This window comes from Papilio machaon, chromosome W, assembly GCF_912999745.1.
Source record: "Papilio machaon chromosome W, ilPapMach1.1, whole genome shotgun sequence".
NCBI classification, from domain to species: Eukaryota; Metazoa; Arthropoda; class Insecta; order Lepidoptera; family Papilionidae; genus Papilio; species Papilio machaon.
In genome coordinates, this window is record NC_060015.1 from 8,633,692 (window position 1) to 8,645,793 (window position 12,102).

At 39.9% G+C, this 12,102-nt stretch overlaps 1 protein-coding gene across 1 annotated transcript; it reads left to right on the forward strand.

The window, feature by feature from the left end:
• Positions 1 to 568: 568 nt before the first annotated feature.
• On the forward strand, positions 569 to 2,287 carry LOC123723081 (putative nuclease HARBI1). Its single transcript, XM_045685629.1, has 6 exons — positions 569 to 784; positions 914 to 1,098; positions 1,182 to 1,314; positions 1,386 to 1,415; positions 1,725 to 1,836; positions 1,927 to 2,287. The coding sequence occupies exons 1-6, from the start codon at positions 569 to 571 to the stop codon at positions 2,055 to 2,057; spliced, it is 807 nt and encodes a 268-aa protein (XP_045541585.1). The 3' UTR covers positions 2,058 to 2,287.
• Positions 2,288 to 12,102: the final 9,815 nt, after the last annotated feature.

Consider the following 12,102-nt stretch of genomic DNA (forward strand, 5'->3'; position numbering starts at 1 on the left):
TCGGCTAGGCCCTTGAGTCGGGACACCGCGTCGATGGTCGACCGGCCACAGCGGAATCCGAACTGCGCGTCGCTCAGATTTATGTGCTCGGCGAGACGAGCAACGAGCACGCGCTCGAAGAGTTTACTCGGCTCGCCGAGCAACACAATCGGCCGATACGCCGATGCCTGGTCGGGCGGGCGGTCATCCTTCTTTAGAAGGACGAGCCTACCTTCCTTCCACGAGCTGGGGAACCGGCCCTTTTCCAGGCATCTGGTGAAAAGGGCCCTAATCCGCCCCCCGAGCTCGGGAAGCGCCAGGTATAGTACCCGACCAGGCACACCGTCCATCCCGGGGGCGGTCTTCTTGAGGCGGAGCTTTACGGCGGCGTCCATCACCTCCTGCTCGGACACCGGCTCCACCTCATCGTTGACCGCCTCTCCTTCCTCCTCCGCCGGCAAGGCAGACCCTACCCGGTGCGGAAAGAGAGCCCCGACCACTTCCTCCGCCAACTGTGGCTCCATGGTAGTTGTTATGGGTGGAGCCCAGGGTCGAAGCTTCTTCCGCACCGCTCGGTACGGTCTGCCCCATGGGTCCTCCTCCAGCGTTTGGAGCCACTCCTCCCACGCTCCCTGCTTGGCCTTCGCAATGGCGAAAGAATCGCGAACGGTTACTCCAAAAAATTCCGGAGTGGCAGTTTAGAGCTCATTACAGGCTGAATAAGGAAGAGTTCCACTCGTTGTGTGACGAGCTCAGGCACAATACCAGTTTAAAAGGTTCGAAAACAACTTCACTGGAACTTAAGGTAAATTGATTTCTTATGATATATGTTTTTTTTAATATATGTGTGTTAAAAGGTGATTATGTATTTAATATGATTAATGTTAACTTTAGTCACTTTGAGTCTTATACTGACACAATTATTATATTTTAGGTGCTGACAGCATTGAACTTTTATGCCATGGGTTCATATCAGAAAGGTGTTGCTAATGAGGTACATATGAATCAAAAAAGTGTAAGTCGGTGTATCAGAGAGGTGACAAAAGCTCTGAATGAGATTTCAAATAAATGGATACAATTCCCACAAACAAGCACACAAAGAACTAAAATTAAGCAAGGGTAGGGGTTACTATATATAACTTCCGTCATTTTATTTTTATTATCTTGAGCACATACAACTACTTACAAATATTATTTTACAGATTTTATACTAAGTTTAATTTTCCTGGTGTAATTGGTGCCATTGATTGCACCCATGTGGCCATAGTTCGTCCAGCTGCAGATGTACTTTGTTTTTATAACAGAAAAGGCTTTCATTCTCTTAATGTCCAAATGGTATGAACCTTTTTATGTTTGTTATAATAATTATAAGATAATTAAAGATTAATCTCAATTAAATATTTTAGGTATGTGACAGTGATCTCAGAATCACTAATGTTTATTTATTTATTTATTCTTTAGCACTTTTATAAGTACAAGGAGGACTTAATGCCTAAAGGCATTCTCTACCAGTCATCCGGTATATGAGAGGAAAGTATAATTATGTGCAGGGCAGATATGAATTGAAGATACTATTTTACTAATACAGATATTATGTAATACAGTAATACATTAGAAAAAAAGTAAGTTTAAATTTATAAATATTGTATATGTAAAAGAAAGAGAATAAGATAAATACGAACTCTAGATTAATAAGTACAATAATAGCGAGAAGGCTTCTTATGAATGGAGTCTCATAACATAATGTTAATGCCAAGTTTGGTGGTGCAAGTCACAACAGTCATATCTGGGCAAGTAGCAGACTGCAAAGCCATATGGAGGCTCTGCAACTATCTGGCAAGTCAGTTTGGTTGTTGGGTAATTGTATTTTTAGTAGAAAAATATTCAACAGGTGATGTTCTATGTTAAATATTATTTGTAACTTTAATATTACTTATAACATTTTAGGTGACAGTGGTTACCCTCAAAGGAGCTACCTTGTGACACCTATTCTGAATGCAGAACCAGGATCTAGAGGAGAGAACTACACTAGAGTGCATGTCAAGGCCCGAAACTGCATAGAAAGGGCATTTGGTTAAATATAGATCTTGATATTTGTTAGCTCAGCGTATCCTTTATTATCAGCATAACATGCTCATAGATTCAAGAGGAACTCCTACAGATGATGCAGAAGTACTTTTGTCCACTGCTCTTACACAACCAACTGTTGTTGAAAACGGGCTGGATGTGATTGTGGGGCGGGCTGTTAGGAATAGACTAATTATTGGCAGTTTTTAGTTTGGTTGAAGAAGCCCACACAATAATGTCTAAAAGTGAATTTTTAAGAAGAAATATGATGAAGATGAATGTTTTACAAATTAAAAATAAACTTTATTTATATACAATTATTTTTTATTTCAATATTCACTTAAACATTAATTACACAAGTTACAACCAAAACCAATGTAAATGTTACATGTTTTTGCATTTGAGACTGCATCTCAAAGCATAAGCATTACATTAATAAGCCAGTGAGTGAGGGTCCTGGATGCCATTTCCCTCTCCTTTGAACTGATGATGGGGCAGCATATATATCATTTTGTTCATCATCTGAAATATCATGATAAAGTTAGTAAATATTAATATTTAAACTGTATATAATAAGATAAAACTAAACATTAAATTGTATCAATTGATTTTAATTTATTTATTTTACCCAAATGATTAAACAGAAACATGGGCAAATAAATTAGGGTACTAATTAAATATTTTTCTATTAATACAGTTACCAACTGAAGAATAGATTTGCATATCTCTTTTCTAAATGAAATAACAGGATTGTAATAAATTACTGTCAGTGATCTGCTCCAAAATTTGTATTTGGATAGATGGTTCCTCAACTGGAGGCTCCTCATTTGACTGTTCCTCTACTGGTAGTCCTAAAATATAAAGTTTGGGTGATGAAATGTGATATTCGTAGCTAGGAAAATGGCAACTACAAAACTATTGTTATTAAATACATGATTCAATAGCAAGGGCACTTGCAAAGAATAAGTAAAATAAAAAAGGATGTGTCTGCCAGCATAACAAACATGCTTCAGAATGAATGTCTTGTTTTATGTTTACAATCATTATTACATTAGAACCAACCTTGATCCATTGCTCCATAGACTTGTCAGGATCACTACCTGCCTTACCCAGCAACATCTTTAATGGTTGGCAAAGTTCCTGGCGCCTCACTCTTCCCTGCGGGGTGTTTACCATTTTAAATACGTTATTGACGTACCTTTCCATAAATTCCACCATTATGGCGATTTGCACACTGCTTGCGTTTTTCGAATTCATTTTACAAAACGTAAATTGAAACACAAACACTTCACTAAACTTTTGTATTTTTACCGCGAGAATATTTGAACTTTATACGTCAAATTCAAATGACACAATGTTCATCGTCAAGTATAGACAATAATTTGTTTTTTTTTGACGATTTACCTTCGTCTGCACGAAAGCGACACCTCCGTGAAGTTGGCCCCCTCACTATAATTTTTTTAACTTTTTTTTACGCAAATCGTTTGAGAGGGTTTGAGAGAAAAGAAATATCGTTTGAGAGTTCCTACTTTCTCCGTAAAAACAATTTCAAATTCTAGTGTGAAGTTGGCCCCCACACTTTACTTTTTTTTCTTTTTTTCAATGCGAATCGTTAGAGAGTCGTTTGAGAGACATTAAGAGAAAAGAAATATCGTTTGAGACTTTTTACTTTTTCTGTAATAAATATTTTAATTCTGGGCATCGAAAGTTACTAATCGATTTTTCTTTTTTTCCGAATTAAATATGGCAATCATGCACTTGGACGTTTCAAATTTATTGTGTAGGTAGAAAATGGTAAGAGAGTGATTGAGAGAAAAGAGAAATCGTTTGAGAGTTAATACTTTTTCTGAAATATATATTTCAATGTCGGAATCGAAAGTATCAAATCGATTTTGCTTTTTTCCGAATTAAATATAGCAATCATGCACTTAGACGATTCAAATTTATGGTGTAGGTAGGGAATGGTAATAGAGTGATTGAGAGAAAACAGAAATCGTTTGAGAGTTAATACTTTTTCTGAAATATATATTTCAATTTTTGAGATTTGTAACTTTTGATTCCGACATTGAAATATATATTTCAGAAAAAGTATTAACTCTCAAACGATTTCTCTTTTCTCTCAATCACTCTCTAAGCATTCTCTACCTACACAATAAATTTGAAACGTCTTAGTGCGTGATTGCTATATTTAATTCGGAAAAAAGGAAAATCGATTTGATACTTTCGATTCCGACATTGAAATATATATTTCAGAAAAAGTATTAACTCTCAAACGATTTCTCTTTTCTCTCAATCACTCTCTTACCATTCTCTACATACACAATAAATTTGAAACGTCCAAGTGCATGATTGCCATATTTAATTCGGAAAAAAAGGAAAATCGATTTGTAACTTTCGATGCCCAGAATTAAAATATTTATTACAGAAAAAGTAAAAACTCTCAAACGATATTTCTTTTCTCTTAATGTCTCTCAAACGACTCTCTAACGATTCGCATTGAAAAAAATAAAAAAAAGTAAAGTGAGGGGGCCAACTTCACACTAGAATTTGAAATTGTTTTTACGGAGAAAGTAGGAACTCTCAAACGATATTTCTTTTCTCTCAAACCCTCTCAAACGATTCTCAAACGATTTGCGTAAAAAAAAGTTAAAAAAATTAAAGTGAGGGGGCCAACTTCACGGAGGTATGCTTATTGTACTCTTTCGTCATCTTTATGATCGAACGACGTCATCGATGTCGTTGTAAATACAGCTTTCTGATGAAGACAGTATATCAGTGCCCAGTTGGCACACCTAAAAGCCACTGCTTGGAAATTGAATTGAATTGAATTGATGAAGACAGTGGGGCTTTGATTTAAAATGATTGAGGCAACACTCTTTGCGTCCCATTCATTGTAAATGTTTGGAATCAAATAAAAGTTTTGTTGTTCACTCGACACCTACAATTTATTTATTGGACTTTATCGCATTGGAAAGAGATTAAAAAATATTTAAGCTTTTCATTTAAAGTGATATTGTGACAAGCTCAGCGTGAACGTATCCGGGGTGGGTCGACGGGTACGCTCCCGATTCGAAATGGCGCCACGCAGTCTGGAAAATGGCGACGTATTAAACAGGGAACAAACATTTTTATTGCTCACAGTTAAAATAATTTAATCTGCATTTTGTTAATTAATTATTTTATATATCTTATACAAATTTTGAAAAGAATGGATTTTATAATTGTTGAACAAAACTCATTTTCTTTGTTCAAATATTCCTTGTACAAAGTAAAGATATAAAGAAGTAAGTGTACAAACACTTTTAATGGCGAAATCTTTTTATAGGGTACAGCAGAGTAACATAAAACCATTAATAAGCCTCTTACCCGATCCGTCTAAGTCAACATTGGAGGATGGGGTAGGGGGAGGAGAGCGTTGCCATGACGCCCGGGGGCGCGGACCCGAATTTTATCGATTGATACAGCAGCCGGGTACAGGGAGAGCTCTGAGCCAAGCTAACACGATTCAACGCCCGTGTTTGCGTATTCCGACGGTTTAGGAGGGCTTTGACATACAGTAACACGTAGGATCCTATTTAAATAGCTACTATACAAACTCCCGCTCACCAAATTGCTTCTTACGTAGTATGTAATTTTCATCATGAAGTCTGATTATGTAAATTATATAACCTAAAATTTTACTTCTTTAGATCTTAACTTTGGTTAGAGAACAAAGTTAAATTTTGTAAAAAGAGCACAAGTTAAATATCATAAAAGTAACTTGGTATCGGACATCGTATTTTTATCATTATTATTAGATGTTTAATGCCATTCAACAATGCCATTAGCTTATTAAAAATAAAAAAATAAACAAAATCCTAAAACAAAACGTTCGATTTAAAAAAAAACAAAAAAGCAAACTCATATTAAAAATGTAAAAGAGCTTATAACCCAAAAGCGTAAATGGCAAATAAAAAATGGAGCAGTAGTTACAGCACATCGAAAACATAACTCTCCGAGCGATTTTTGACTGGAGATAAAGGGAGCATGGGGTCGCAAGGGTTGCCACGACTCTCTGAATGTCTCAATGTCTCACAAAACCTCCCCATGTGAATTGTTACCAGTTGCGCATATTTTTACTCGCAAAACAATCCTTTGTGTTCGCAGCACTAACTCATGTCCGATCATAAATAAATGTGTATTAATTTATTTATGTCTTTTACCGAAGTTTCCACTATGATATATTAAAAAAAAAATATCATCCATCTCTAAAGATTATATATTATATAGCTGTCGTTCGCGACTACATCCGCGCGAAATTAAAAAAAACAGCGTATTATAAGCCTATGTGTTCTTCCAAAATATTTTCTACATCTGTGCCAATTTCCATCAAAATCCGTTTAGCCGTTCCGGAGATACCTTCTAACAAACATCCATCCATTTAAACTTTCGCATTTATATTGTTAGTAAGATTAAAAAGTAATAAATAAGAATGAACTTAACAAAATAGGTTGTATATAATTTTCCTTATAGGTAAATTTGTAATGTAAATAACCACACTGGGGATATTTATCACAAAAAAGAGGAGGCCGTTTTCTCGTCTCACTTTTGTACTCCGGATTAGGTATCTATAGATATAAATTAGTATCTATGTTAATCTCATTTTCTCTTTGCAATTATAATAATATGTTTATTACAGTGAAAGTGCAACTTAAAATCCATACGGATAAAATTACACGAAACAATAGAAACGAAATAAAGAACAACCACAAAGAAAACGGGCAGATATAATTTTTTTCCAAACGACGCCGAAAAAATTCGTAAAAAGTATCACGGAGTCCGATTAACACAATATCCTTGAAGATGTCCCTCACAAAAAGGGGCACGAGGGGACAAAAGTCCGGGATACGGTTCCCATTGAGGCGTGGGGGCAAGGGGTGACCACCCTCTCCCCGAACAAAATAACGCTCTCGCTCCATAGTGTCCATAATGTATACTTGAGAGTGGACCGTGAAAAGAAATGAGCTTTAGGGAAGATAGTAATTTTTTAACAGTAATATCACAAAACAATCTCCATACAATAGTTGTAAAAACTATTCTAATCAGTACTTGATAATATGTTTAGCGAATCTAATACAAGGGTAAGACTATGTTGATGTTATAACCCCTTGATCAAGATAATATTTAAGGAGTAGTAATGGATACGATACGACCTTACGATTTCATATTTGCTAGACCATTTACTAATTTCACTTAGAAACTTACAACGAATATTAAATTCATCAGTCGGTATCAACTTACTACTTGGTTTAAGAAAATAGATTGTATACCAAAACTAGATACCTTATAGGAGACCTGGGGAAAGCATCCTACGCCATGTAATACGTCGTAATATTGTATTTAATTTATATTTGAACGTAAATGTTCACACTGTGAGTAGATAAGGCGGACCCCGCACCTTTTAACTTGTAATTGGGGTCCTGAATGACTCGCGATTATGTTGATTGAATGTTTCCTATATATGACCACTTTTAAATCAAATTTTATATGAACATTTTTATAGCGTAGACTTCGTACGTGGAATTAAAAGCACTGAGCCTAAGGGCTTTTTCAGACTGTAATCTAGCTCTGTCGTTCTGGAATTAGATAGTAACCAAGAACCATACATGAATCCATTCAAACTTTAGTATTTATAATCTTCGTAAGATTTATTGTGAGGAAAAGACGTGTTTACAAAAATATTAAACAGGCCTGAAATTGTCAGTGTAACAACACTGAAGTGAACAAACCAATGACTCTGCAATGACTATATTTAAATAAATAACAAATAATTAAGAAATATAAAGAACAAGGGTAATCGACAGCCAAACGTCATGAAGCAATATATCAATGTGATTGTCAATAATAGAAAACTACATAAGCTATCAAAATAGCAAAAAGGTCCGCAACATCCTCCCCCTCGTGCAGCTAAGCACAAACTGGTTATTCAAACCAAGGTCAGTCAAGGCCTTAGGTGGAGAGCCTAACCAGCTTTCGTACGGGTCAGTGTAGCGTTCCCCCTGCTGTTGCAACGTCCACTACCCTTATCGCGCCATTGAATTGACAATGGCTTCTGCCTCGGCTAGTAAACTGCTTAGGGTTTCTTCTTTCGGAGCTCGTTCGGTTAATGTTGCGTTCAGAGCCACCTTTACTGATCGCACCAAGCGCTCCCAACATCCTCCAAAATTAGGTGTCGCAGGTGGGGTGAACTTCGCGAGTATACCTTGAGTGCTTGTGAAATCTTCGACATTTTCTCCGTAGAACTCTCTGAGAATGCGATTGGCACCAACAAAGCAGGTTCCGTTGTCCAAGAAAACAGTATTTGGAGAGCCCCGTCTTGCAATGAACCTTCTAATAGCCATGATGGCAGAGTCAGTTGATAGACTATGTACCATCTCCAGGTGAAGGGCTCTGACAGTTAAACAGGTGAAAAAAGCCACATAACGTTTTTCATGCCTGCGCCCGATAGTGACGCTTATGGGGCCGAAGTAGTCCAGGCCCGTAAAAGTAAAGGGCCGTCGATGGTGAGCTAATCTCTCAGGTGGCAGATCGCCTGTTTTCGGGTTTACCGGCAAGGACTTTCTTATTCTGCATAGTAGACAATCTTTAGCTACTGGCTGACGACCGTCAAGAAGGATGGGGAAGCGCGTGTCAGGATCAATGCCTTCTGCGGCTTTAATTCTTCCGGCTAACCGCAGTAATTTGTCCTCTCCCAAAGCGGGTGACAGTTTTCTGAGACGACTGTTCGGAGGATGACATGAAGAAATTCTATGGAAAAGCTCTCGAGCTGTGTTCGTTGCAGAATTTGCCTTTCAGCGGCCTTTATTAAATCTGCACTAAGAGGATAGGGTAGTGGACGCTGAAGGATGGCGGGCACAAGCAACTTCGCCTTTCAATTTAGAATTTCTAAAGGAAGCCAAAATAACACCAAACTTTGCCGCAGCTTGAAGTACCCGGGCTGTGGCACGTAATAAGCGCTGCCAATTACTAAAATTGGCAAAAATAGCTGTGACAGGTGTCGGTAACTCTTCGACAAAGGAAGTTAGTCCGACCAACTCAAAACTATTGGTCTTGAGTTCATCGGTATTTGGTGATACCTCGGCTCTGTAGGCCAGTCCTCAACGGATTTAAAACGAAAAGATGGTCCGCGAAACCATCTGTTACGCGTCGAGGTTATTGATTGCGTTCTGGTAGCGTCATCGGCACATTCAAGTCTGTTGGTACCCATCGCCAGATGCAAGAGTTTTCAAAAATTTCGCCTAAACGATGGGCAACAAAAGGCTTAAAGAGCGCGCACCACTACGTAACCATTGAAGGACTGTCATAGAATCAGTCCAAAAGAAAGTATGTGCCGGTTGTTTTCTATGACTGTCCTTAAAGGTGAACGCGTGACGAGAAGCTATTAAAGCGGCCTGGAGCTCTAAACGTGGGATAGAGGTAGGTTTCAAGGGTGTAACTCTTGCCTTACTAGAGATGAGAGAAAGCTCGATGTTGCCGTCTGAGTACCAAAGACGCCAATGAGCGACACACGCGTTCGCGAGCTCACTTGCTTCAGCAAAAACGTGTAACTGCCTCTGAGTTGGTTCAGAGTTTTTAGAGTTAGAATACCAATACGGAATTTCCAAAGAAGTTACTTTTGACAACTCTTGAAACCAATCAGACCACCTTAATGCTTCCGTGGTTGGAACTCGGTGTCCCAAGCGACATTAGACCTCCACGTTTGTTGAAATAAAATTCGACCCTTTACGACTATTGGAGCGTCCTTATCTTGCTCCCTGATCCTTACTTGAGGGAACATTTCCCGGACATCAGCAGTGAGAGCGATACGGCCCTCGCGAAACCGAAGTAAAATACCTAACAAGGGCTGAAGCAGGTCTGGACCAGGAAGCAACAAAGAGTTTAGGCTCACGTTCTCATTCGTGATTGCGGCATCGTGAACTACACGAAGTTTACGTTTCCAAGGGTGGTACACGCCAAAATGGGCTAAACAGAGCCTCATAAAAGAAGATATAGAATTACGTACCTTATTCGTTATCGTAATTAACTCTTTTAAGTAATATCCCAAACGTGGTAAATTTTTTAGAGCGGAGACTTCCCTAAATACTATAATTTCAGGGCGAGCGAAGTTCTCCTCCAGAGCTCTAATTATATCGGTCGGTTCGTCAGTAGCCAGCAACAGTGACGCGACTGCATCTCGGGCCGCGCCGCGAAGTGCATTTTGTAACCTACTAATATTTTCAATATCTGAAAAATTGCTTTTGGTTAAATCAAAAATACGTTTAAAATGTAGTTTATGACGGTGCGAAGTAGCAAGCGCCTTGGCCGCAGCTGCAGTGTCAGCAACAGCTTGAAGCAGGCTACTCCGATCAAGCTCCGTGGATATGAGCGGTCGCGTTAACACGGCCGCCTCGGACGCTTTTGTGATGTTTGAAAGTTGCTTCTGAAGAACAAAACGGTTAATAGGGGATGCAGTTGACCTAGTGGCCGGCAGAGATGCCTGGTGGCCGGGAGGCGGAACCACTAATGGCTCGCGCCCTACTGCGGGAATGCCTCTATTACCTGTATCTTCGCCAACGCATAGCACGGCCGCCTCGGACGGCCTCGTGACGTTTGAAAGTTGCTTCTGGTGAAAAAAACGGTTAATAGGGGATGCAGTTGACCCAGTGGCCGGCAGAGATGCCTGGTGGCCGGGAGGCGGAACGACTAATTGCTCGCGCCCTACTGCGGGGATGCCTCTAAAAACTGTATTTTCGCCAACGCATAGCACGGACACGTTGGATGCTTTAGTGACGTTTAAAAGTTGCTTCTGAGGAACAAAACTGTTAATAGGGGATGCAGTTGACCCAGTGGCCGGCAGAGATGCCTGGTGGCCGGGAGGCGGAACCACTAATGGCTCGCGCCCTACTGCGGGAATGCCTCTATTACCTGTATTTTCTCCAACGCAAACTGGCTGTCGTAAACTTTGTACCCATCTTTCTGTTCTTTCCACACTTACTTTGGCAGAACCACTGTGACTGCTGCGACTTAAAGTGGCTTCCGCGTCGAGAGCGGCAAGTTCGGCCTGCAATTCGCCCTCCTCTACCTGCTGGCGGAGTGCTGCCAGCCGACTTTCTCGTTGCCTTTCGCGTTCGGCCAGCTGCCTCTCGCGTTCGGCCAGCTGCCTCTCGCGTTCGGCCAGCTGCCTCTCGCGTTCGGCCAGCTGGAGCTCACGCTGCCTCTCATTTTCAGCGAGCTCCTGCTCGTGCTCAAGACGTCGGCGCAAGGCGAGGGCCTCTAGGGCGGCCTTTTGAGCCTTAATTATGGACGACGAGCGTGATGACTTTGATTTAGACGTCTCACTTGGGGCAACGGTGTCTACGTGTTGGGAACTAGTCGCAGGGCTTGTCGGCATGATTTTACTTTTACTGCGGGTGATCATTAGGTGAAAAAAAAAATAAATAAATAAAGTAGTGAAAATGAAAGCAAATACTACGAAATGAATGAATAACTAAAGTTACGTAATGAAAAATAGGTACGCTGGAAACTTACGGGTGAAGGACCAAAATGAAGTGAACAAACCAATGACTATGCAATGACTATATTTAAATAAATAACAAATAATTAAGAAATATAAAGAACAAGGGTAATCGACAGCCAAACGTCATGAAGCAATATATCAATGTGATTGTCAATAATAGAAAACTACATAAGCTATCAAAATAGCAAAAAGGTCCGCAACATCCTCCCCCTCGTGCAGCTAAGCACAAACTGGTTATTCAAACCAAGGCCAGTCAAGGCCTTAGGTGGAGAGCCTAACCAGCTTTCGTACGGGTCAGTGTAGCGTTCCCCCTGCTGTTGCAACGTCCACTACCCTTATCGCGCCATTGAATTGACAATGGCTTCTGCCTCGGCTAGTAAACTGCTTAGGGTTTCTTCTTTCGGAGCTCGTTCGGTTAATGTTGCGTTCAGAGCCACCTTTACTGATCGCACCAAGCGCTCCCAACATCCTCCAAAATTAGGTGTCGCAGGTGGGGTGAACTTCGCGAGTATACCTTGAGT

Bases quoted from the DNA above. Each gene is read 5' to 3' on its own strand.
- LOC123723081 (XM_045685629.1), top strand. From the start codon at position 569: ATGGGTCCTCCTCCAGCGTTTGGAGCCACTCCTCCCACGCTCCCTGCT. The intron at 1,315-1,385 runs GTATGAACCTTT...TAAATATTTTAG, and splicing joins ATTCTCTTAATGTCCAAATG to GTATGTGACAGTGATCTCAG. The intron at 1,416-1,724 runs GTTTATTTATTT...TCATAACATAAT, and splicing joins GTGATCTCAGAATCACTAAT to GTTAATGCCAAGTTTGGTGG.